This window comes from Coenobita brevimanus, chromosome 33 (assembly GCF_032717465.1).
Source record: "Coenobita brevimanus isolate Jiangsu-jjx chromosome 33, ASM3271746v2, whole genome shotgun sequence".
Lineage (NCBI taxonomy): Eukaryota > Metazoa > Arthropoda > Malacostraca > Decapoda > Coenobitidae > Coenobita > Coenobita brevimanus.
In genome coordinates this window covers 10,007,517-10,034,914 of record NC_136986.1, presented here as the reverse complement: position 1 = coordinate 10,034,914, position 27,398 = coordinate 10,007,517, and the positions used below count along the sequence as shown (strand labels likewise).

The 27,398-nt window shown below is 41.5% G+C and overlaps 1 protein-coding gene across 1 annotated transcript in view; it reads right to left on the bottom strand.

Moving 5' to 3' along the window:
• LOC145395786 (ionotropic receptor 93a-like) overlaps nt 1-27,398 on the bottom strand; it is a 131,139-nt gene that overhangs the window by 32,908 nt on the left and 70,833 nt on the right. Inside the window, exons 4-7 of the mRNA XM_080269323.1 lie at nt 27,043-27,275; nt 12,171-12,299; nt 5,216-5,387; nt 3,611-3,687 (exon numbers count right to left, since the gene is read on the bottom strand). Of these exons, the coding sequence (XP_080125449.1) occupies nt 3,611-3,687; nt 5,216-5,387; nt 12,171-12,299; nt 27,043-27,275 (611 nt within the window). The remainder of the gene's footprint in view (nt 1-3,610; nt 3,688-5,215; nt 5,388-12,170; nt 12,300-27,042; nt 27,276-27,398) is intronic.

The following is a 27,398-nucleotide window of genomic DNA, read 5'->3' as shown; positions in this document are numbered from 1 at the left end:
TACTTGCGGGACAGAATGCATGTGTGTTGGCAGAGACGCTGGGATGGTGTTGCTCATAATAAGCTGAAAGAGGTCTTCCAGAGAGTGGTTGTGCCAAGGGTTCTCCTTTCCATGCCTTGGCGATTGGAGGTAGCTCTTGCTAGGCTTCGCATTGGGCACTCTCGGCTTACACATGGGTTCCTGATGAGTGGCGAGACTCAACTGTACTATGATGATTGCTTTGTTCCCCTTACTGTCCGTCACTTGCTGGTCGAGTGTCCAAGTTTGGGGGACCTGCATCGGAGATTCCTCCATAGGCATACAGGGGTAGATGGGGCCTACTGTCTCTCCTCGATGCTTGGGGGAACCCATAGCGTTTTTACTGATGTTTTTGGTTTTCTTCAGGAGGCGGGCCTCCTTCCACTTTTATAAGCAATTGTTTTCTCTTTTAACTATTCTTTTATTATTTTCAGTGTATTATTTCTAGAAAAAGTTATTAACTATGCACAATTTATTTGCCATGTGTGTTTTAGCTTGTTGTCCGGCGGCATATGACATTAGCAGTTGCGCCGCCAGTTTCTACTACAATCAATCAATCAATCAATCCCCACATCCTGGGGCTGTGAGGAGGAAGTTTGGGAATGTTATGGGGCAAAAGACGTGCTGGGGAGCGGCTCCACCTCGTCTCCCCTATGCCCACATACACCACATGCTCATGCTGCCTCCCTCACACCACTTTCCCTTTCACCGCTCACTCCCACCACACCACTTTCCCTTTCACCCCGCACTCCTGCCACACCACTTTCCCTTTCACCCCGCACTCCCGTCACACCACTTTCGCCTTCCCCAGACAAAACACAAGGACCATACCTGATTTGCCTTCTCTCCCCACCTTCTGATTCTTGAGGTGAGATTTTCTCCTTCCCCAACCACGAGGCAACATCACGTCCTAAGCCGCCGTCCTCGACCTAGTCCTCGTCCTTGTCCTCATCAGAATCTCTCTCTAGGGGATGGAGAGAGGTCCATGCAGGTGTTTTGGGTGCAGGCTGGCCTTCCCTCGCCTTACGATATGTAACATACCGCTTTTTTCGAGGCGAAGGGACCTCCTCATCACTGCTTGTTATTTCCTCCTCAGGCTGCACATAATCACGATCCTCCACATCATCATCAAGTGGAGAATCACTATCTCCAGTGAAGGCATCCAGGGCGGATTGTATCTCGTCCTCAGAGAGACCTTTACGCGCCATGTCTGACCTGGGTCACTGCTAACAGGTGAGTGACCGAGACAATAGCGCGCGCGGGTCACACAGGGTCTGGAAGGCTGCCCGCCTGGTGGCAAGTAGGGGAGGCTTGGGTAGGTGGGTGAATCGAAAATCTCGCGTGAATTTTGAAAATTGTGAAAATTATGGACCTTGCAATTGCAGAGCGTTAAAGTACGTTGACGGGATTGGCAGTAACAAAACGTGAGGACGTTAAAGAACATCGACAGGACACCGCCGGTTAATAGCGATGGTGGTAACGGCATTACTTTTTTTAGCCAGTAGTGGAACTTAGAGCACCGCTGCTTTTTGGTTGTACTCACGCGTTACCGTGCTCCTCGCTACTCAAGCGACGAATACAGGTCCAGAGATGGTTTGGTTGTATTTATTAATGATGAAAAATAATACTTTCGTCAGTTCTGTCAATTAACGATGTTTGTTCTACATTACATCAGTATTTTATTAATTATTATTTATTAGTAATGTGCAATAATTAGACAGGAATTTGCTAGTTACTTATCGATCATTTAAATTAAATAAAGATAAATAAGGATGTCAGCTAGATGTAGGCAACACACACACACACACACACACACACACACACACACACACACACACATCTCTAACTATCCCCGTCTCTAACTCCCGCTCTCTCCCCCACTCACTCAGACTAATTCTTACTCATTACGTTATTATTTTGTAACAGTATGTTACTTTCAGTTTAAAGTAATGGAAAAAACATTGCTATTGTATAATTAGCCTTTTAAAGAAAGCCGAGTTCATTTTTACTTTCGTTTTCGTACATATCTTAAATAGGTATCATTGAAACTATAATAAATCTATATAATATATATCAATGGTAGGCCACATTTTTTTTGCCTTTTATTTACGTATTTTACTCTCAGTAGGTATATTATGTAACAATGTAAAAGAACATTTGTTATATAATACAGCAAATAGCTTTTTCCTGTACCTTCGGCTCTAAGCTTCATTAAAGTGACACCGACATGTATCTGATTATTTTTTTAAATTTTCAATATAAGTATATACTGACATTACTGGTACACAACATATCCATTCAGATTGACTAATAATATCGAAAACAGTATATAGTGTACTGCTATATCACAGATTTTTGATAACCTTTCCTTTGTCTACCTTTTTCTTATCCAAAGTAGCTTGAGCAGGAGCGCCGCTACATTTCGTATCAAGTAGCGAAACCAGTAACGCCACTACTTTTTCGAGCTAGTAACGGGAATGGGAGCGTCGCTACTTTTTATTAGTAGCGTTCCCAGCATTGCTGACAACTCAAGTCCAAACCTGTCATTTGCAACATGATTATCAAATTCGTTCATAAATCGTCGATTACTAAGGGAAATATATTTTCAAACTTCCAAAGCTGTGTGTGAGTAACAGACACTACAATAATATTATAATAGCCTACCCATCTAAAGCTGTGAGAAGCAAAAGGTGCAAAATTTTGTTAGTTTCTACTATTGCATTTGTTTAAAATTCTGTTGTTTACATCTGCTAGCTGAGAGAAAACACGGGCCAATCAGTGACATAACTCTGGCGCATGCGCAGTTTAGATGATTTTCGCCTGCGACCTGGCCCTTCCCAGCTTCGTCATCTTCCCACAGCTCCACTCATAGCCTACCCTCCAGCTCATTTCCTTTACCGTCGAACATTGTCATTCTACAAGAAGCTACAGTATATTATTTACAATTCCATCATCATCTTCCCATCCATCTATCCTTCCTAGTTCTGTTTATTATGTTGGGAAGATGAAAATAACCAAGAATTAGGCGCAGGTAATATATTTTTCTCTTAGATGAATCTATAGCCCTTCTTGGGCATACTGCCAGACTATAACATGTTGGTACTGACTTTTTTTTTTTTTTTCGTTGGCTAAAATGAGATTATTTTTAAAAGATGAGTTAACCGAGCCAGTTTCTAACCCCTTCATTATGGGATGGACTTTCTTAGGCTTACTAATGTTGCTTAGTAACATAATTGAACCAAAAGAAGTGTCATTATTGTGAACAAGCAAAAGAAGGTAATATGTGCAGAATTCAGTTCCACATTTGAAGGCAGTCATTAGAAGAATGCTCTTGACTTCTGTGCACTGAAAGGATCATTTTCTAGTTACTCCACTTTAGCAAGTAAAACAAAATTCAAAAATTATTTTCCTCATCACTTACGTTGCCCATAATTAATAAGACATTAAGTAATTTCAGGTTTGATAGGCTATCTCTATCTTTTGACAATGAAGAGCTTTTCTTTGCTGCATAAAACTATCCGCAGTTAATCGGATAATCAGTAAAAACAGTGAACTCTGCAGTGCAAAGGTTAACCCTAGCTTAGACTCTCACCTCTCTAGTTCTTGTGGAATAACAGCATATACCACTGTTGCCATGAATGCCTTACGAATCCGCAACTGATCTGTCACCTGCAAGTAAATATAACATTGAAATAAAGAAATGAAAGTCCCAGTTATTTTTTTTTCTTGTGTGTCATTTTTACCATAAACTCTTTCAGGGAAATTTTCGAACTAAAAGTTATGATTTAGTATTCCTTAAAGCTTACCAGAAGGATGCCTTCCTAATTTGAAAGAAACTGATCATTTTAGTGCATAATAAAGTAAGAGCCAAAGGCTCTAAGTATAATAATGTATTGTACTTCCTAGGAAGAAAAAAAAAAATCGTCACGTTTAGTTCGAGATGTCTAGTATGGACATATAGCCTAGTTTGAAAGAGTAGAGGTCATAGGCAGCGTGAAATACAGAATGATGACAGTTTCTAATTTGACCATTTGTATACATGAGGATTGAGAACATCTGCTAACCCTTGCAAGAAAGAGCTGGACAGGAAAGGGGACTAGGGTTCACTGCTTGGCGGATGCTATATGGCTTCCGTTATTGGGGAGGGACAGATGCATTCACTAAAGAAGAGTAATGATCTTTGAAATGTCAGTAAAATATGTCAGGATATGAAACGCTTCAGTGAAGTGCGAGAGGCACGATGCCACAAAGAAGCAGGGGGATGGCAGGAAGTTATTCCTTTACCTCCACTGTGTTTTGAATACGAGAGAGAGAGAGAGAGAGAGAGACTCCTAACAGTCAAAATGATCTCTTGGACAAAGCCAGCAAACTGTCCAGGGAGTATGGACGAGATAAGGAAATTTTGTTTTTATTTTCTAGTTTTACCAGTTAGGGAACAAATACTCGGAATGAAACATAAATTAATGCTTTGGGTACTAAACTTTTTGAAAATAAATATAATATCATCCTGTAAATAATAAATTTAATAACATCCTGTAAATATTGAGATATATATCAAAACGGAGTCGAAAGAAACTCAACAGTGCATATCAAATAAAGAAAAAACTACGTCTCTCACGAACAGCGGTGCACTATGGTTGAAATTATCTATATTCATACGTAGGGTTCATAAAAGACACCAAATAGGATATCCCTGGGGTTTATCATGCAGTTCTAGATGGCACTGACGAGACTGATGCCAGCGACAGTTTGTACTGTACATTTCACTGATCAACACCGATCATCACTGAGGGCAGTGGAGAGGTTAAAGTGCTGTTTCAGTATGATTACACATGTCATCTAGGATGATACTGTAGAACACTGATATGCTGGAGCTGAATCGAGAGTGAATAACACCTTAAAAGAGATGACATGTTATTTGAAATTAGGTTTCTGGCAGTAGCAGCCAAAATGAGATCAAATCCAAACCCTTGCAGTGAATACTTTCTGAATATTGATTTTGTGGAAAATAATGCAGTTTCTGTAGAGATCGCATTTTAAATAATCGTTAACATCACAATAGGAAGTGAGTTGGCTGCTAAATATTGCAGAACGATGCTGATATTATATTCGGATGTTATATTCAAATTAATTACTTTTCAAGAGCAACAGATAGTAACAGCAAAAGTTTTAATGCAGACAAGCATATAATTCTCACCTCGTTCCAGCTGCGTGATGGAAGGACACGGAAAGTAAAATTGAGGGCCTGGCTAACTGCAACCAGCTGGTCGTAGTCAGTGCCTGAGTACCTGGTGGTGTTGCCCTCAGTGGACTTTTGCCAGTAGGGCTCATATGGGAACGCTGTCACGTTTATCGTCGTGCCATAGAAACTGCCAAAAATAATGTACTATTCTGAACAGGCGGAAGTTGCAGTCAACATTAGGTGGAAGTAACTTTTTATTTAGCCTATGATAATCCTGTAAGAATAAAGGCTATTGCATATTATTCAAAGCAAGTATATGTATTCCATGACAAATTTTGTTCATTATTACTGGATTACTAATATTAATTCAATTTAAGTAATTATTTCTTGGCTCGATGCTTTCTTTAATTACATTGTCCATAACATGTATACCATCAGTCACAAATTATACCTGTTTTACACTGATCTGCACTAGATTTTCAACCATTCACAACACATTTCACATAGATCAGATGCAGAAAAATTCAAAGCTATGGTTCTACTTCATTTCCATAACACTTTCTCATGACTAGCACCATATTCTTGTGTTAATCTCTTGTTAAACCCATTCAAGATCAAGAGATCACAGTTTTAAGCCAGGTTAGAATGAAATAAATATAACCCAGTCTGGAGACCTATAGAAAGAGAGACTGGGCAGTCAATATTTTCTGCTGCTCGCTTATTGGTTGGATTTCATGGGTGCCATGATGGGTACAATGTCAAGAAGCCTGTCTGCGGATTTGTCATAGGGTATATCTCGCCACCTACTGAGGAATGTGACTAATTGCCTAACAAGATGTCGTTATAATTATAAGGTATATTCCTTATTTGAACAAATGAAGATTTATGGTAAATATAAATCTCTACACATCTATTGTATTTGATTGCGTCTGTAAAAACGGTCATAAGTGCCGAATGGTAATGTTGACACATCAGACTATTGGTTGGTGCTATATAAGGCATGATGTGCTGTGTTGTTGGCGCTTTTGTGCCTGTAAAAATGGTTGGTTGTGTTGCATATGGATGTACAAACAGAACTGGACCTCATATGCGTCTTTTCTGACTCCTTAGAGATCCGCAAAGAAGGAAAATATGGGAAAATAAGGTCGGAAGAGCGAACTGGTCTGCCAGCGACAATCATCGACTTTGCCAGGTAAGGTATATTCATTTTACATGTAGTTTTCCCTTTAACCCCTTAACCGCGGAGTTGTTGGGAGTGTGCCGTGCGTGTCCCGTGCGGATACTCGCGCTCCGACTGACGTATTAAAAATATTTGCCAAAAATCAGTTAATAGTCCTAGAATATTATAATTTTATAAGCACATGGCATATACCTTCAGCTTTCTCCTGGGATGTTCATTGAGCCTTCGTCATCTACCGTAGGACTTGTGGAGACTTCTCAATTTGGGTAACGAAGTCTCCACTTTACACTTCCCGATACCCCGTATTATGATTACCACTGGCTGATGTTATAACTACAAATACTATTCTATGAATTTCAAGTAGTTTGGAATCCATATTCCAAAAAAGAAAAACACTGTGAAAGCAATGTGAATTACGAGCGAATACAAGCTTCCTCCCGTGCTCATTCCCCGATGGTATTCTGAGGCGGAGCTGTAATTTATTATAATCACACTCACACTTTATATTCCTAGTACTTTATTACACTTATTTATATATACGGTATTTATCTATAGGTTTCTTTCAGTACTAGTAGTTTATTTTCAGTCCAGGCATTCACTTTCTCATTCTGTAAACTAGAATAGAGAGCGAAGCTGTCACTTTCACTTTCATTACTCCTAGTATTTATACATGTTAGAGCGAAGCTGTCACTTTCACTTTCATTACTCCTAGTATTTATACATGTTAGAGCGAAGCTGTCACTTTCACTTTCATTACTCCTAGTATTTATACTCGTATTCTTATATTATTGCTTATTTACATTTCTATTTACATTCTCTATTTTATTTACATTATTTACATTATTATTGTATTTACACTATGATATGCACTGTCACTTGCAGTAACTTATAAAACTATTTTCCACTGTTCAGTTATATTTACATTCATTGCTTTCACCTGCTGTTTACACATTATTTACATTTCCACTTGCACTGTTTTAGTCACCAGAAAGATCGTAATCACTGTCCATCATTATCATTGATAAATTTGCCAATTCACGTTCCACAGCAGTCACTTAGCCCTTTACCACTTCCCACACGAGGTTTAGTAGGGGTAGAGGTCACAGGGCCCTTTGCATGGGGCAAAAAAGCGGCAGAATTGGACAGGCGTGAATCGGACGTAGTTTCACCTTGAAAGACGACAGTAAACTGAATGCTGTGGTGGCCTAGGGGCAGTGAAGGGTTGACAATGTCAGTGTGGTAACAGCTTCTAATTTATACGCTATGAAAAGATTGGCAGGAAATCTAGACAATACATAATAAATTAGGTAGTTCCAGGTGAATGTAAATATCACTTAGGCTTCTCCCTTCCTTTCTTATATATGTTTTATTATGAGAACAGGTCATATGGCATATTTCAAGGGGAAATAAATGGAAACTTAGCGAACGAGTGCACGTGAGGTGTTGTCAGGTGATGATTAGCCCATTCCAAATGAATGGCAGTATGAATTACCTTTTCTCTTTCTTTTATATATTATTTTGTATAAGAATAGGGCATAGGGCACATTTCAATGGATAAAATGAGTGGAAAAATCCGTCCAGGATTTGTGTAGTGCAGCAGAGTTGGTCAGGCAGAAGGAGAGGGTAATGGAGGGAAGGTAAGGAGGGGAGTCAAGGACAAGAGAAAAATGGCTAAATTGTCAACAGTGGATGGAAATACAGATGACATTAGCAGGACTTAGTATAGCAGGACACTGGTAGTACTGATAGATGATACAAGCCACCACTTGAAAGCCCAGGCGAATTCAAAATAACACAGAATCACAAAAGTAATGCCTGGCAGTATGATCCCTTGCTCCCGAGCGTCACGAGAGTGAAGTCCCATGGTTAACCCGCCCAATCCCGACGTTTTCTGAGCTTTGGTCCGCCCCAGTCCCGGCTTTTTTGGACCATTTTTTTTTTTTTTGCTCAAACATTCGCTTTTGGTCAGAAACCAAGGAAAATCACAAAGAAAGGTGTCCCTTGGGTCCAGAAATGGCTTACCTGGAGCACGTAAGTTTGACAGGTACTGCCATGCTCTATGAGTAGTCTTTTCGCCGTACACTTTCTATGGTGGCACGGGTACTCTGAACTGATGCAGTATATGTTTATTATCATGTATTCATATGTTGGAAATATGTATACCAGAAGTATATTGGGTTTTATACAGAAAAAAATGAGAAATAAGGTATGTACCATTGTGCGACCCTAGCAAAATCGGTCGATTATGTCACTGATGGATAACAAACATCGTTATTTCATCAGCTATTGTATTTTTTCATGTTCCATATTACTTCCACAATAACATCATACCATTTTCAACTTTACATAATTGTTTGTACATATTTTGAGGCATTATGACAAGAATTAGCATAACAGTAGCGCTTATTTACCAAGTGAGATCATTTTATTTCATGCTTTTTTCGACTCAGATTCTATTTTTTCACCTTTTAGATTACTTATAATATATAACCCACTTACATGTTATACAATTAGTTTTATAGATGTACTTGCTTTACGAAAAGAATTAGCATAAGAATAGCGCTTATTTACCAAGTGACAACTTGGTCTTTCATGCTTTTTTCAACTCAGATTCTATTTTTTCACCTTTTTGATTACTTATAACATAACATATTACCCATTTACATGTTAGACAATTGCTTTTACAGAAGTACATGCTTTATGAAAAGAATTAGCATAGAAGTAGCGCTAATTTACGTAGGTAAATCATGTCATGTCATTATTTTTTCACCTCTGAATTTGTTTTCTCCCCTTTTATAGTACTTCTAACATTACATTCTGGCCTTCTTAATGTTAGACATTTGCTTTCACAGTAGTACACGATTTACAGTAAGCCTTATCCTAATAGAGAGAGAGAGAGAGAGAGAGAGAGAGAGAGAGAGGTGGGATGGTGGTACACTGGGAGACAGCTTATTCCATAATTGGTGGCTAAATTTAGAGCCCTTGGGGAATTTCCCACTCCTCTTACACCGTGAACAGAATTACTGACTGTATGTTCTATGACTTTCAACTTAGACTATTTTTCGACTTACTAACTTTACAGTAACTATTCCTTTCATGCTTTTTTCAACTCAGATTCTATTTTTTCACCTTTGTGATTACTTATAATATATAACCCATTTACATGTTAGGCAATTGCTTTTACAGAAGTACATACTTTATGAAAAGAATTAGCATAGAAGTAGCGCTAATTTACGTAGGTAAATCATGTCATGTCATTATTTTTTCACCTCTGAATTTATTTTCTCCCCCTTTATAGTACTTCTCACATTACATTCTGGCCTTTTCAATGTTAGACATTTGCTTTCACAGTAGCACACGATTTACAGTAAGCCTTATCCTAATATATATATATAGAGAGAGAGAGAGAGAGTTGCCTCCCCCACACCACTCTCGCTTTCACGAATCTGTCTGCGCTCTCCCGCCCCAACATTTTCACTTTCTGCTGCCCTAACCATCCCCACATCACTACTTCCTGCCACAGAACACATAGAAGGAACATACCTGTGGAACAGTCGCGATGTGACGTCTGTCCCGGTCCCACGTGGCGATATCTTTTCCTTCCCCAGCCAGGAAAATACACCACCATGTACAGCTTCCTCGTTCTCGTCCTCATCTGATGGTATGTGTTGCTGCCAAGATGCAGCACGTGGTGCAGGCTGGCCGTCCCCTGCCCTCCTATATGTTATATATTTGACCTTCCTTGGGAAAGGGACTTCCTCATCACTGCTGCTGGTAACCTCCTCAGGCTGCATGTAATCGACATCGAGGGTGTCATCGTCCAGTGGGGAATCACTATCCCCTGTAAAGGTATCCAGGGCGACTTGTATCTCCTCGTCTGACAGCCCACGACGCGCCATGTCTGACCTGGGTGACTGCTGACAGGTAAGTGGAGGATCACAGGGTCAGGTGGGGTTAATCTTGGTCTAGGGGATCATCCGCCTGCCGGTGAGTAGGTGAGGCTTGCGTAGGCGGGCGAAAAAAAAATCAGGCGCGAATTTTGAAAAATGTGAAAATTATGCAACTTGCAATGTTGCCGGGACATGAGTGCACATCGTGTGCGGACGTTAATTCACGTCGCCGGGACGGCGCGGGTTAAGGGGTTAATAAAAAGACCTGCCATACTGTAATATACACTGAAGGAGATAGTGTTAAGGAAACTGGATATTTTCATAAATACAGTGGAAGCAAAGTACATTAGATGACAAGCTGGACCACGTGTTTTGCCTCGAGGTAAAACACTAAGATTGATGGCCTCATATTCCACTTAGAAGTCTTAGTTAAGGATTTTCAGCAAACAGTAACCTATATAGAGTGATTATCTACTATAGGATTTCCTGCTATCGCTTCAGAGCGAGGTACTGGAGCACTGTTAGTGTTGAGCTGTTAGCTAGGCAAAATATGTAAACATTCGGTAGGCTATTCATGTATCTAACGTCATCTGCAAACTCACGCACTCATCCTGTATGCTTGGATATTATTCTGTGTAATGTATAGAGGAATGTATCATATTGCTGCATCTTTATGTATTAAAAAGACAACACCTAGTGCAAATATAGAATTAAAAATATTCAAAAACCGTCAATAATACATGAACAATAATTAACTGACTGATGGTATCTAGCACCGCACCACTGGTCTCTATATGAACTCGAGAGAGCGACCCAGACGTATACACGTTGACACATAATGGTGACTGTCCAGTCTCTCTTTCTATAGGGTCTCTAGCCCTGTCTATACTCGTGAGCAATTTGGATACATTAATAATATATTATTACAAGGTAGGGTAGTGGATGTTGGAGTGGCCCTGGTGAGAGAGGATAGTGTTTGGAAACTCCCTGTACTGTTGTTTGCAGATGATACTGTGTTGTTGAGTGAAGACGAAGGGGAGCTGCAAGGCTTTGTGGATGAGTTTGAAAGAATGTGTAAGAAACGGAACCTAAAGGTGAATGTAGGGAAGAGTAAAGTGATGGTCTTTGAGAGAGGTGGAGTTAGTGAATGTACAGCGAGGTTAGATGGTGAGGAATTGGAAAATGTGAGTACGTTTAAGTATTTGGGTAGTGTGATGGGTAAGGATGGAGGTTTGGAGGGTGAAGTGCTTGAAAGGGTTCAGCAGGGAAGAAAGGTTGCTGGTTCCTTGAAAGCAGTGATAAGAAACAGGGAAGTGAGCATGGAAGTGAAAAAGTTACTACATAACAGTATTGTGATACGAACTCTAACGTACGGAAGTGAAGCTTGGACATTGTTGGAAGGACACAAGTCAAGAGTGAGAGCAGTGGAAATGAGTTATTTAAGAGGAGCCTGTGGAGCCACGTGGAGAGACAGGCTGACGAATGAGGATATAAAGGAGCGTTGTGGTGTGGATGTGGATGTGATAGGAAGCGTTATGAGGAACACACTGAGGTGGTTTGGCCATGTGGAGAGGATGGAGGGTGAAAGACTGACGAAGAGAGTGTATGTGAGTGAGGTGGAGGGGGGAAGAGGGAAGGGGAGGCCGAGGATGAGATGGAGGGATGGGGTGGAGAGGTATATGAGAGAGGGGATGTGAGTTGGGAGCAGGGCAGTGAAATGGCGGGGGACAGGGCGACTTGGAGGCGATTTGTTTGTGGCCACCCCAAACGGGATTGAGGCGTCTGGCAATAGATAGATAGATAGAATAATATATTATTCCAGTTTTCTAATGCCCAGTAATTTCAACAGAGTACATAAGATACTCCATTTCTGAAATGGCCAGTAATCTGTACACATTACTTGGTGTATTTCTCCGGGAAAAGGGTGGGAGGTGTGAGATAGCGTAGACCTGATGTGGGGGTCCAGGAAGCCACTTGCACCACCCGGGCACCGTCAGGACTGTACGGCAAGTGAACCAACATGCTGTACCTGCACAAAACGTTTATAGTTTTCAGGTAAAATGAATTATCTTCCTTAACTCGACACTGCAAGGGTATAATTTATCATTTCCTGTAGCTAATGAAGGGACAGTTTCATTTAGTTTTTGGAAGTTATATCTGATCGAGGCTATACCTCTTTGCTAAGAGAAATATAACTAACCCCTCAGTCTGAACATTGTCTCCTGAGTGAAATTTTCTGGCAGTAGCAGGAATTAACAAATATATATATATATATATATATATATATATATATATATATATATATATATATATATATATATATATATATATATATATATATATATATATATAAAGTTAATTCGACATAGTCTGTTCATCACATAGGGCCATCTTTTCGATGCTTTGGATGTTTTCTAGTAATAAATCTTTTCCAGTTAATTGCTTCTACGTGAGCCATTGGTTCTATATACTTGTCACTGTTTTTCTCTCGCCGAAACAAAGTCTTATGCCGAGTTTCTCACGGAATAAAGACCACTTACTCTACTCTTTTCACTTTAACTTGGCCTAATATTATCACCTCTCGATCGTTAATGATAACCTGTAACTAGATATCAGCACTGTGACATGTTGCTAGGCATGAAAATTGTCAATGAAAGGATATATAACCACAAAATTTTTATTCTGCCACTTAGCTGTGTGAAATAAGATGCAAAAGGAAAAAAAATGGACAAGTTATAATGAAGGGGAAAAAAGGAGAATATGGACGGACAAGTAATAATATCATTGTTCATTGGTTTCTCATCAATCCAACAACGCTTTGAACTACCAACTCAGCACTGGACAGCAGGCTTTTAGTCGGTGAGGACCTCTGTCTACGATTTCCATTTACTTGTTGGGAAAATTAGATGGTTGGCACATACTATCGCTCAAAACTGTACACCCACCAAAAAAATTATCGTTACCTCTGGGTGCGATGAACTCTGAAATAATTTGTAAGGGTGAAACTGTGTTCATTTGGTACTGGTAGTAGTTCAGAACCCTTGGTCGTTATGTTATATTGTATCACACCACAAGGGTAGCGATTTGTTTTCTTTTTTTGTGGATGTACATGTATATTAGCCACCTAGATATTACAGCGTCTTTTATTTATTAATTTTTCTTTTTTGGGGGAGGGGGATTCCAACAACCCTAGATGATTTTATTCATCTTTGGAGAGTTTTTAAATACAGGAGTGAAAATTAGCCTCCATCAAATCTTTCACAACGAAAACTTCCAAAACTCAATTTAAATTCTTAGGTTTTATTTTTCATTAAAATTTATGAGATGTTACGGTTCTGAAGGTGCTAAGATCTCGTCTAGGATTACGTGTACGTCGTTGTTAAAGCTATTTAAATGCCACACGAGCGCATAATTAGTAATGATAAAGAATAAGCCTACTCTGGTAAGGCAATGGGGACTCGACACAAATGACAGTACACTTAAATTACAAAGGGGAATACGGACTCCTGAAGAATAACAGAGATTTACTCATGTCTGTGGCCGAGGTGTACGTGGTGCACGTGCCTATTGCCCTAGTTCCCGTAAGCCACGTTTGGGTACAATCAAAATTCCTGTGTGAAAGGAGGGGAAAGGGTTTCGGCCCGCAGAGGCTGCGTTTGATGATCCTCAGGCAGGTATTTGGTCACATTTTCCGGGGACAGGCAATTCGTGCATCGTGGATTTTTCATGGTATATATTTTTTTCACTGTCCGTGAAAGAATACCTGGACACAGGATCATTATCACTAAAAACTCTCCCTACACCGGATTATCCCTTCCTGTGACAAGAGTAAACATGACGGAATGGTATCCTGTTGAAGTCGGTGAATTATACGTGTGGCAAGCTGTGACCTTAATGATGGCACATATAAAAAAGGCATGCCATACAGGACTATTAGATCATGGACGACCTCACAGCCACACCTGTCTTTGGGAGGTACATGGCACATTACACAGTACTTTGCCATACTATGGTTCCTGCACTTTTCTCCCAACGTGGGACCCTTACCCAATTAAAAGGTGTGGAAAATCCGCCCAATTCTGACCCTGCTTAAAGGTTCTTCCACTTTTTTCGCCTTTCCATAGAGCTGTGGTGGTTGAGTTGCATGTATTGTTCTGGGGTTGACTGGCATTTATCCAATACACATCGTCCAAACGTCATCTCTTATGCATCATAGTCTTTGTTGCTTGTGACTGCAAGATTGGATATATGCTGGACTTTGTAGTTATCGCCCATCTAGCGAGACGATAATGTAACCGCCTGCGTTTCTCTTTGCATAATGTAACTGCCAAGTTTATCCTTGAAGATGGGACAGGACCCAGCGGTACTGTCAAGCCAAGTAGGAAGCACTACCCTGTTTTCCCTGCCAAGACCGAGAATTTCTCATCGAGAAATGTGGTAAAATGTCGGTCATCCACTGGCATGACAGGCGGGATGTGCTGCAGGTGGTATAGTCAGCCAAAAAAGTCGTGTCTTCCTTCCGAATCCCGCAAATATTCAAACAGATAAGTCGAAGCAGAAGGGATAGATTCGCAAGTCTGGCAACTGTGTCAAACCAGACGATGGTGGGGGTGAGTAGTTTGGGGGTGAAGGTGGGGTAATGAAGGATATGTGTGCTGTAGTTGTTGTTGGCAGTGTAGTCTAGCATTACACCGCATAGTAAAGGTGCTAAACGTGATATTACACATGATTTTAATACCTGTAAATAATGAAATGTATCGTCAACCAGAAATAATGCCTAGATCGTGTAGCCAATCAAACGTTAAATGAAACGACGAGGTGCAATCCCGCCCCCTCCCCACTTTCCTCCCACACCCCCTCCGCCGGGTATCAACAAGCCACATGACATCGGAATGAAGGACAGAAAGCTGTGTTTTTACCGTATGTTTACCTTCTGAACATGGCAGGATATACTGTATATATACCATGTGTGGTGTGGTAGACGTATGCGGTGCCTTCACAGTAATAACGAGAAAAGCATTTCACAAGTGGTTAGTGTTTTGGTAAAGGGGTGAAGGAAACCCATAGATATAAATAAGTCTAGATGCCGCGTGACATTAATTGAGATGCTTCTGCCCGGCCGCCATCTTGGAACGGTTGAGGCAGACGATGTCGTGTTCCTGACAATGGGCAAAGTTGACCACCATTTACCTAGAAATGCCGCAACATTGCTGCTTTTGGGTGTGGAAAGCGTCGGAATATATCAAGAGTGACACCAATAGAAATGAGCAGCTCAACTGTCTGGTTATGCAAACGTCCCTCAGCTGCTTCCCTATCCCCCGAAAGGAGGATGGTGGATTGCAGAAGGGAAATTTAAACCTGCATGCAGTCAACCGAGTTCATATTTCAGATGAACCAGGAACTACAACCATTACTACCACAACAACAACCACCACCACAACAACCACCACCACCACCACAACAACAACAACCACCACCATAATAACGACAACCACCACCACCACCATAACAAAAATCACCACCACCACCACCATAACAACCACCACCACCACCACCACCACAACAACAACAACCATCACCACTACCAACACTACCACAACAACAACAGCAACCACCACAACAACACACGACCACCACCACCATAACAAAAACAACCACCATTACAACAACAACAACAACAACCACAACAACCACCAGCACTACCACCACCACCACAACTACCACCACCACCACCATAACAACCACCACCACCATAACAACAATAACAACAACAACAGCAACAACCACCACCACCACAACAGCAAAAACAGCCACCACCAACATAACAACCTCCACCACAACAACAGCAACAACTGCCATCTCCACCATAACAATCTCCACCACAACAGTCACCACTGCCACAACAACCACCATCACCACCACCACAACACCACCACCACCACCACAACAACACCACAACCACCACCACCACCACAACAACAACAACTATCACCACAACGACAACCACCACCACCACCACCAAAACAACAACCACCACCACAACAACAACTATCACCACAACAACAACAACCACCACAACAACTATCACCACGACAACAACAACCACCACAACAACTATCACCACAACAACAACCACCACCACAACAACAACCACATTCACCACCACAGCCTTCACCACCACATCCACCGCCATAACTACCATAACCACCACCACAACAAAAATAACCACAACCATCACAACAACAATCACCACAACAACCACCACCACCACCACAACCACCACCACCACCACAACAACAACCACCACAACAACAACAACCACAACAACCACCACCACAACAACAACAACCACCACCACAAGAACCACCACAACAACAACAACCACCACAGGCGGCTGAAGAGTCACACTATCCCTGACCTAAAACAGGATACAAAAACCCACACAGCCAGACGGAAACACTGCCAGTGTGGGTTTTGTATCCTAACCACCACCACAACAACAACCACCACCACAACAACAACCACCACCACCACAACAACAACACCACAACATCAACCACCACCACAACAACAACACCACCACAACAACAACACCACCACAACAACCACCACCACCACAACACCACCACCACAACAACAACCACCACAACAACAATATCAACCACCACCACCACAACAACACCACCACAACAACAACAACCACAGCAACAACACCACAACAACAACCACCACAACAATATCAACCACCACCACCACCACACCACCACAACAATATCAACCACCACCACCACCACAACAACAACTACCACCACAACAATAACAACCACCACCACCGCAACAACAACAACCACAACAACAACAACCACCACAACAATCACCACCAACAGAACAATCACCACCATCACAACAATTACCATCACCACCACAACAACAACAAAACCACCATCACCATCACCATCACCACAATAAAAATCACCATCATCACCACCACCACAACAACAAAAACCACTATCACCACCACCACCATAACAGCAACAACCACCACTACCAATACAATAACCACCATTCCACCACCACAACAAAATCACCATTACCACCACAACAAAATCCATCATCACCACCACCACAACAATAACCACCATCACCATCACCACAACAATAACCACCATCACCACCACCACAGCAATAACCACCATCACCACCACCACAACAATAACCACCATCACCACCACCACAACAATAACCACCATCACCACCACCATAGCAATAACCACCATCACCATCACCACAACAATAACCACCATCACCACCACCACAGCAATAACCACCATCACCATCACCACAACAATAACCACCATCACCACCACCACAGCAATAACCACCATCACCACCTCGTCCACAACAACATTCATTCTCATAGTCTGAATTTACTCTAAAACAAGCTCCACTATTACATGCTTGACCGCTCCAAGATGGCGGCTGCACAGACGCACCGCTGCTGTACTGAAGAATGGGCGATGCGGCATCTAGTCTTATTTATATCTGTGGGGTAACCCAGCCACAGGTGTTACGCAAGGTGATGAAACCAAGATATACACCCACCAGCATATAGTCATATCTTCAAAGTCATTCAGTTACCTATACTGGACGACGAGAAAGAGAGGGGAGATTCTAGTTATCACTATTAAATGCTGTTTTATATCATAATCGTGACGTTTCATTGAATTCCACACACTTGTTATGAAACGTATTCCACCGTTATTCCATCTTCTGAAGTATTACAAATATAAAAGATGAATTGGACATAACCCATGAATATGAAACTGCAGTATATTTTGATTACATGTAAACTCATGATGATGCATATGAAGACATTTAGTGATATAATAGTGATTAAAGTTGACCATAACCCTATTACCCAGTATGTTATTCCCAACAATTTCCACCCGACAGTAATACATGGCACCCCAAACCACTCACCCCACCACCGTCTGGTCTGACACAGTTGCCAGACTTGTGAAGCTATCCCTGCTGCTTCGACTAATCTGTTCGAATATTTATTGGGTTCGGAACGAGACACGACTTTATTGGCTGACTATACAAGGTGTTCCTACACCTTTCTGCTATCAGTGTTGTGAATGCATTCATACTGTTCAGACAGGTTGCTGGCATAACTGCTGCACCAAGGACGCAGTGCTTTAGTAATGCCTGACAGGGTCACCCAGGCAGACTACCTCACGTGTCACCGCATGATGAACCTGGGGACCTTCTGGTTAAAAAACTGCATAGGTAGTGCCACATCTGCCTGAACTGTCAGTGACGGCAGCAGGTTCACAAGGAACTGCTCTGCCAGTGCAGTGAGTTAATTAAAGGAGATTTCTTCAGTCACTGGTGTGTGGGAAAGTGTAAATAGTGTATATACAGTAGTAATCGTACTATATAATAATTTATAGTTTAAAATATAAGAAAGGTATGAGTTTAAGAAAGCACTCAGGTTACACTGCTAGTGAAAATGCATACAACTGCAAATGTGTGTTGTGGTAATACAGTGCCATATACTTGCAAATTGGATTTGTTGTAATAATGAATGAGTAAACGTTGTGTGCTATTACTCTAGTACACTAAGAAATTAACCTAACAAGTAATTTTACCACAGAAGAATTCAGTATATAAGAAATGTACTGGTGTAAGGAAATTATTTCAGGATATGGTGGATGAACTCGCAATACAAGTCTCAGGAATAAAGTATTTTCAGGTTACAGTGGACGTGAACTTGCATTACAGATGCAAATATCTGCTACGGTAACATAGTGTAATATTAGTGTAGACTGGTTTTGTTGTGATATTTATTTATGCTCATGCGCACCCTTTCCTTTAATTTTATCTCTGCTGAACGCCACCTCGCTTCCTCTAAACGTCACCTTCTGCTCAGTACTGAGACTCAGCTGCATAAGGCGACTTAAAGCTTCTCTGTGTCCTCCTACTTTCTCTATACTCACTTCAAAGCAAAAAGTGGGTGTTGTGTAAATGTAGATAACAACACATCGTGTAAGTACTAAATGCTCTCAACTCTCCAACTCGAATTCTTCCCGCTCCTTCTGGCACCTTGCCAAAAATCTTTCTAACAACTTTACCTCATCATCCTTCCCGCCTCTTTTCTACTCTGATGGTTCTGTAGCTATTTCTTCTACTGATAAAGCAGATCTCTTCGCACAGACTTTCTCCTCCAATTCCACCTTAGACGATTCCGGTGCTGTTCCTCCATCACTTCCCCCCTCTGACTTCCTCATGGCTGACATTAAAATTTCTTCAGTTGATGTATTTTCTGCCATTACTGGCCTCAGTACTAACAAGGCATATGGGCCTGATGGGGTCCCTCCTGTTGTTCTCAAAAACTGTGCTTCTGTGCTTACACCCTGCCTAGGCAAACTATTTCGCCTTTGTCTGTCAACTTGTACCTTTCCTTCTTGCTGGAAGTTTGCTCTCATTCAGCCAGTCCCAAAGAAGGGTGACCACTCCCAACCCTCCAACTATCGTCCAATTGCTTTAACGTCCTGTATTTCAAAAGTTTTCGAGTCAATTCTTAATAAAAAAAAATTTTAAGGCATCTTTCCTATCACAACCTTCTTTCCGATCGTCAGTATGGGTTCCGTCAGGGACGCTCCACTGGCGATCTTCTCACCTACCTTTCAGACTCCTGGTCATCCTCCTTTCGGGACTTTGGCGAAAGCTTTGCCATTGCACTTGACATCTCAAAGGCTTTCGATCGAGTCTGGCATAAATCTTTAATTTCCAAACTGCCCTCCTACGGTTTCTATCCTTCTATCTGTGCCTTCATCGCTAGCTTCCTTTCTGGTCGTTCTATAGCCGCTGTCGTAGACGGCCATCGTTCTTCTCCTAGATCTATCAACAGTGGTGTTCCTCAGGGCTCTGTCCTATCACCAACTCTCTTCCTTTTATTCATCAATGATCTTCTAAGCTGTACATCTAACCCTATCCACTCATACGCTGATGACTCCACCCTTCACCTTTCCATTCGGTTCCCACAACGCCCATCTCAACAGTTACTTCAAGAAACAAGGGATGAGGCTATGGCACACCTAATGTCTGACTTGGCTCATATCTCTGACTGGGGTAAAAATAATATGGTTGTCTTTAATGCATCAAAGACTCAGTTCTTACACCTATCAACCCGACAAAATCTTCCACAGATATACCCACTAATGTTTAATAATATTCAGATTAATCCTGCATCATCCTTGAACATGCTTGGGGTTTCATTTACTCGGGACTTATCTTGGAAAGATCATATTACATCTCTTGTAAAATCTGCTTCCAAGAGATTGGGTGTGCTAAGCCGACTCCGCTCTTTCTTTACTTCCTGCACAATTGTTGACTCTATACAGGGGTTTTATCCGCCCCTGTGTGGAGTACAACTCTCATGTGTGGGGAGGCTCCCCACATACAGCTCTTCTCAATAGGGTGGAGTCAAAGGCTTTTCATCTCATTAACTCTCCTCCTCTTACTGACTCCCTTCAACCTCTGTCTCTTCGCCGCACTGTTGCATCTTTATCTCTTTTCTATCGCTACTTTAATGGTCACTGCTCCTCTGAACTGTCTGCTTGCATTCCTCCACCTCTACGGCGGGCGCGTAGCACCCGTCTGGCAGCAAACTCTCATCCCTTTTCTGTCCAACTCTCTAATGGAAGAGTTAACCGTTACTCCCAGTCTTTCATTTATGCATCAGGTCAGCTCTGGAACTGTCTCCCTCTGTCTGTATTTCCTCCTGCCTATGATCTCCAGTCTTTCAAACGCAGTGTGTCCAGGCATCTCAAAATGATCGGATCTTGAATTTGGCTCTCTATTGTATTTTGTTTTTCTCTTGGAGGGAACTGTTACTGCGGGCTCATGGCCTTTGGTTCCTTCTTCCTCGCATAAAAAAAAAAAAAAAAAAATCATGTTCCTGTACTTCAGTCTTCTGATTTCTCTAGTCTCTAGCATCGGCTATCCTTCCATTCTCTGACTAAGTATATCTGTGTCATTCCTTATCTGCTACTTCTGCTGATGGTGAGAAATTCTTTAGACAATTTTATTTCTAAGATGGAACATCTTGTCAGTTTCTTCTTTCCCTGAAGTACTAGGTGATTCAGTGTTCAACACCACCTTTGGCTCTCCTCTTTTATCACTGATCCACCTACAAGGCTTCATCTTTTCTATCCTTAATGACCAAGAGCAGCTTGGACAGAACCCTACCAATATTGCTAACAGTCTTGTAGAGAGTCCCAACAAACCTGACCTGTTCCTTGCACCTAATCCTTCTGCTTATGCTGTTAATGCTTTTTCTCCAATGGGCTCCTCTGATTGCACACTTATCACCTTAACTATCCTGTCACCTCAGTAAGGCCTGTGAACCATCCCAATAAGCGGCGACTTTGGCATTTTGAAACTGCTGATTGGGAGGACCTCAGAGAGTACATATTTTTTTTCCCTGGAATGATATTTGCTTCGATGGCCGAGAATCATATGAGTGTGTCTCACGCATTACATAGGTTATTCTCTCTGGTATGGAAACATACATTTCTCTCTTTTATCCTGTGACTAATGAAAAAGAAAAATCTTTAATTACGCTTGTTCAAATGCCACCCACATCAAGGAGAGGGCCTTCAAAAAGGTGCCAGAGACAACCCATCCCTGGAGCTCATGGCTTTTACGTTTCTGGCTGGAATCGTGTAAGTCCGTCCATCACTCTGCTAAATATAATATCAGTTGTACTAACTCAAATTCCTCCTCCTCCTTCTGATACTTGCCAACTACCTTTCTAACAACTTTACTTCGTTATACTTTCCTCCTATTTTCCACTCTGACGACTCTGCAACTGTTTCTTCTACTGTAAAGCAGAACTCTTTGCTCAGATTTTCTCCTTCATTTCCACCTTAGACGATTCTGGTGCTGTTCCACTATCACATCCTCCCTCTTACTCCTCAAGGCTGACATTAAAATTTCTTCAGTTGATGTGTTTTCTGTCAAGGCATATGGGCCTGATGGGGTGCTGATGAGGTCCCTTCAGTTGTCCTCAAGTACTGTTCTTGTGTGATTGCATCCTGCCTAGTTAAACTCTGTCGCCTTTGTCTGTCAATTTATACCTTTCCTTTTTGCTGGAATTTTCCTGTTATGGAAGGTTGGTCATTTTCAGTCTTCTAACCGTCTTCCTGTCTTTCTAATCCAAGGAAGAATCAACAAAAGGCAGGAACCTGTAAATTTCTCCTTCCAAGAAAAAATAAACACAAGATAAGAGAGTCAGATTCAAGACTGTTCCTTTTGAAGTCCCTGGACACACTGCGTTTGAAAGACTGGAGATTATAGACAGTAGAAAGTACAGACAGAGGGAGACAGTTCCAGAGGTGATCTGTTGCATAAGTGAAAGACTGGGAGTAACGGTTAACTCTTGCATTAGAGAGTTGGACAGAAAAGGGATGAGATTTTGTCATTAGACGGGTACTACGCGCCCGCCATAGTGGAGGGGGGATGCAACCATACAGTTCAAAGGAGCAGTGACCATTGAAGTAGCGACTGAAAAGACATAAAGATGCAACAATGCAGCAAAGATACAGAGGTTGAAGGGAGCTAGTAGGAGGAGGAGAGTTGATGAGACGAAAAGCTTTTGACTCCACCTTGTTGAGAAGAACTGTAGCCTATATGAGGAGTCTGACCACACACTAGAATTGTACTCTACACAGGGATGAATAATGTCCGTGTGTGAAGTCAACAAGTATGTAGGGTTAAAGAAGGCACGGAGTCGGCTTAGCACACCTAGTCTCTTGGAGGCAGATTTTACAAGAGAGTAATATGTTATTTCCATGATAAATCCCGACACAATGAGGCCCCAAGCGTGTTTTAAGATGATGCAGGATGAAGCTGGATATTGTTGAAAAGTAGATGGTACTCATGTGGAAGATTTTGTCGGGTTGATAGATGTAAGAACTTAGCTTTTAATGCATTAAAAACAACAAGATTACTTTTACCCCAATCAGATATGAACAAAGTCAGGCATCAGGTGTACCATAGCCTCATTCCTTGTTTGTTGAAGTAAGTGCTGAGATGGATGCTGTGGACAGTGAATGGAAAGGTGAAGGGTGGAGTCATCAGCATATGAGTGGATGGGGTTAGATGTACAGCATAGAAGGTCATTGATGAACCAAGGAAAGGGAGTTGGTGATAGGACAGAACCCTGAGGAACACCACTATTGATAGCTCTAGAAAAAGATCGGTGGCATTCTACAGCAGAGCTATAGTACGAACAGACAGGAAGCTATAGATAATGGCACAGAAGAATAGAAACCGTTAGAGAGCAGTTTGGAAATTTAACATTTATGCCAGACTCGATCAAAAGCCTGTGAGATGTCAAGTGCAATGACAAAGCTTTCGCCAAAGTCCCGGAAGGAGGGTGATCACGAGTCTGAAAGGTAGGTGAGAAGAACAACAGTGGAACATCCCTGGCGGAACCCATACTTACGACCGGAAAGAACGTTGTGAAAGGAAAGATCCTTTAAAAATTTTTGGTTAAGAATAAAGTCAAAAACTTTTGAAATACATGCTGTTAAAGAATTACAGTAACATCCTGTATTTCTAAAGTGTTTGAAACTATTCTGTAATAAAAAAAAATAAAGCACCTCTCCTATCATAGCCTTCTCTGGTTGTCATTAGGGGCTCAGGCAGGGGTGCTCCACTGGCTATCTTTTCACCTTCCTTCAAGACTCCTGGTCATCCTCCTTTCGGGACTTCGGTGAAAGATTTGTCATTAAGGTTGACATTTCAAAAGCTTTTTATCGAGTCTGGCATAAATCTTAAATTTACGGCCCTCTTACGGTTTCAGTCCTTTATGTGCCTTTACCTCTAGTCGTTCTATAGCTGCTGTTGTAGACAGCCACTGTTCTTCTCCTCGAGCTATCATTAATGGTGTTCCTTAGGGCATTGGTCTGTCACTAACTCTCTTCCTTCTATTCATCAATGACCCACCAAGGTTTCGTGTAACCTTAATCACTCATATACTTTACCCCTCACCTTTCCATCTACTTCCCGCAGCATCCATCTCAATAGTTACCTCAACAAATGAAAGAGGAGCCTATTGGGCACTTAATATCTGACTTGGCTCATACCTCTGATTCGGGTAAAAGTAATCTTGTTTTTAATGCATCGAAAACCCAGTTCTTACATCTTTCGACCCATTAAAATCTACCATAGGAATATCCTCTAATTTTTAACAATACCCATATCATTCATGCATCATCTTTGAACATACTTGGTGTTTCATTCTCTCGGGATTTATCTTGGAAAGATCATATTACCTCCCTTTATAAAATCTGCTTCCAAGTGATTAGGTGTGCTATGTTGACTCTGTACCTTCTTTACCCCTGCACAGTTGTTGACTTTAAACAGGGGTTTTATTTGTCCTTGTGTACCCCGCTACTTTAATGTGTGGAGAGGTGCCCCACATACTACAAATGTCAAAGACTTCATCTCATTAACTCTCCTCCTCTTACTGGCTGCCTTCAACCCCTATCTTTTTGCCGTGCTGTTGCATCTTTGTCTCTTTTCTTTCGTTAACCCTAGAGTACTAAACTTGGGTATAGTATACCCGATGCGTATGATGTCATTCGCATTACACAGTGATCCCACCAAGCCAGTGTGCTGGAACCTTCAGTACCCTCAGGGCTCCCCGAGTGCTCAAGGAGGTAGGTCACGTTGTGCTGCTGCTTGGCTTGGAATTGTCCATAGTGATGGGTTCAGGTATAGTGTAAACAAGTTTAGTGATAACCAACCAGTGACATACTTGGGTATATTATACGTGAGTTTGGTGCTAATAACCCCCTTGGAGCAGAGCCAGCAGTGCTTGGAGGGTTTGGGGAAGTTTGGGGTAATTTGGTGGAGTATTTATTTTTATTTTTTTAATATTTTCCAAAAAATTGGTGACAATTTTAGTGTTGGATGTTTTTTTCTAAACTTCCCTAAAATATCTCATTCATAGTAATTAAGAGTTACTAACAGTTTATGTAATATTAAGATGCCTTAAATTAAGTGTGTAAGGGATAGCTTTAATAAATTTGCATATTTACTATGTTTTTTCCAAACTCGGGTATAATATACCCATGTTGAGTTGCACTGCAACAGGCACTGAAGTTTAGTGGTCTAGGGGTAATTCAATGGTCACTGGTCCTTTGAATTCTCTGCTTGCATCCCTCAACCATTAAGGCAGGCAGGTAGCACCAGTGTAGACACAAACTCTTATCTTTTTTCTGTCCAACCCTCTAATGCTAGAGCTAACTGTTAATGCCAGTCCTTTATGTGTACAGCAGGTCAGCTCTGGAACTGTCTTCCTCCGTATGTATTCCCTACTGCTTATGACCTCCAGTCTTTTAAATGCAGTGTGTCCAAGAATCTTGAGCAGACCTTCAATTTGGGAACTTATTATCGTGTATTTATTTTTGTTTTGATGTATCGGTTTGCAGGCTTGCAGCGTTTTTTTTTTTTCTTACATTAGAAAAAGGAATTGCTGCAATATAGTGCATGATACATGAAAACTAGGTTTGTTGTGATAGTAAACTAGTATTTTTTTGTGTGCAGTTCCTCTTGTGCAGTAATACCTTAGCCAAATAAGTGCTTTAGAAAAAAAAAAAGAAGAAAATGCGTGTCAGAAATGGACATGACCACAGGGATAGTTCAGGTGATTCATGTGACACAGAAAAAGTACTCGCAGAGCAAGTAAAAGAAATTGTAATGGCTAGTCATGTGTGATAAACCTTGGCGTTTCTTTTCTCTCTCCCATCCAACACACTGTAATGCACATTGTCACTCTGAATAAACAGGAAAATTTGGGCAAATAAACTGAGTTAGCCAAACGTATAAGGGGTGATGAGTCATTCATGTGGCAGTGGCTGGGGGCTGTGGAGAGGAGTGTCAAGGACAAGTCGGGCAAGGGGGTGCATGAGTGTATGGGAGCACGGAATTCCTCATTGTCCCAGCTAGGGTGAGGGCTGTGGGCTGTAACTACTGACTCACCCCTCTATAAAAACATCCTTTCGTGATTCCCCAAATTACCTCTATTCATCACCTCCTACCTCCACAAAGCCTCCACATAAAGCCAACCTGGAGACATTTACAATGGAAAGATGAGGGACAGATGAATAATCTGGTCCTTAACTGAAAGTTCAGTATACTGTAATTATGCAGCTATGACTGGTTGAAAAAGCCTACTTTCAAGAAAAAAAATTCATACGCGAAGGGCTTGGCTTGTAAGACCCCCAAGATTCAGGGATTATGATTGAAATGAGCGTAATACTTGGGAAACTACATTCTGAAGTTGTTGGAGATATGATAGTGAACAGCAGTGGTACCGATGATGACTGAAGCCCTGTTTGGGTGGGAGGGGGCTTGAGTAGATCTACTTTTTTTGTAGACTGGTACTGTAGAATAGGCAGTGCTGGCAGTTTATTTAAGATTTTGATTAGAAACTCTTTGTGAAGCACAGGAAGCTAAAGAGGGTTGTGTGAGCTGAGACGAATGATTAGAAAAGATTAGAATATTTAAGTGTTGAAGAAGGCTGGGTTTAGTACATAAGGTCAAAGTTAGTATAAGATTAGCAAAAGATTTAATCAATTTTATTTTTATGGAAAATGAAAAAAAAAAGTAAGCATGTGCCAATTTCAAATACGTGGTGTCCTACAAAAAACTAAAACTGGCATTAGAGGTACATTCTTCATTGCTGAATAACTTACCGTTTGTCAGATGCTGAGGTTTCATCATTTACAACCAAGGTGTTCATCATGGAAAAAGTCCAGTGGGAAACGAGTAGAGCCCCGAGGTCTTCCCTGGGCAGGCGAGTGACCACCAGGAGCCTCGTCGACCACACCAGGAGCCGGCCATTGAGGGACCAATCAGCGAAGGCAGTGAGGAAGGCTGGGTCGTCACTCACCACCACCACCATCACGCACCACGACACCTGCCGCAGCTGCTGACACCACCTTGGTATAAGTTAGCTGTGTGACCTACCTGCCTCAGCAGTAATGAGACTGACCAACCCACCCCAGCATTAATGTGAGAATAACCTACCCACCTCAGCACTGCAATGAGA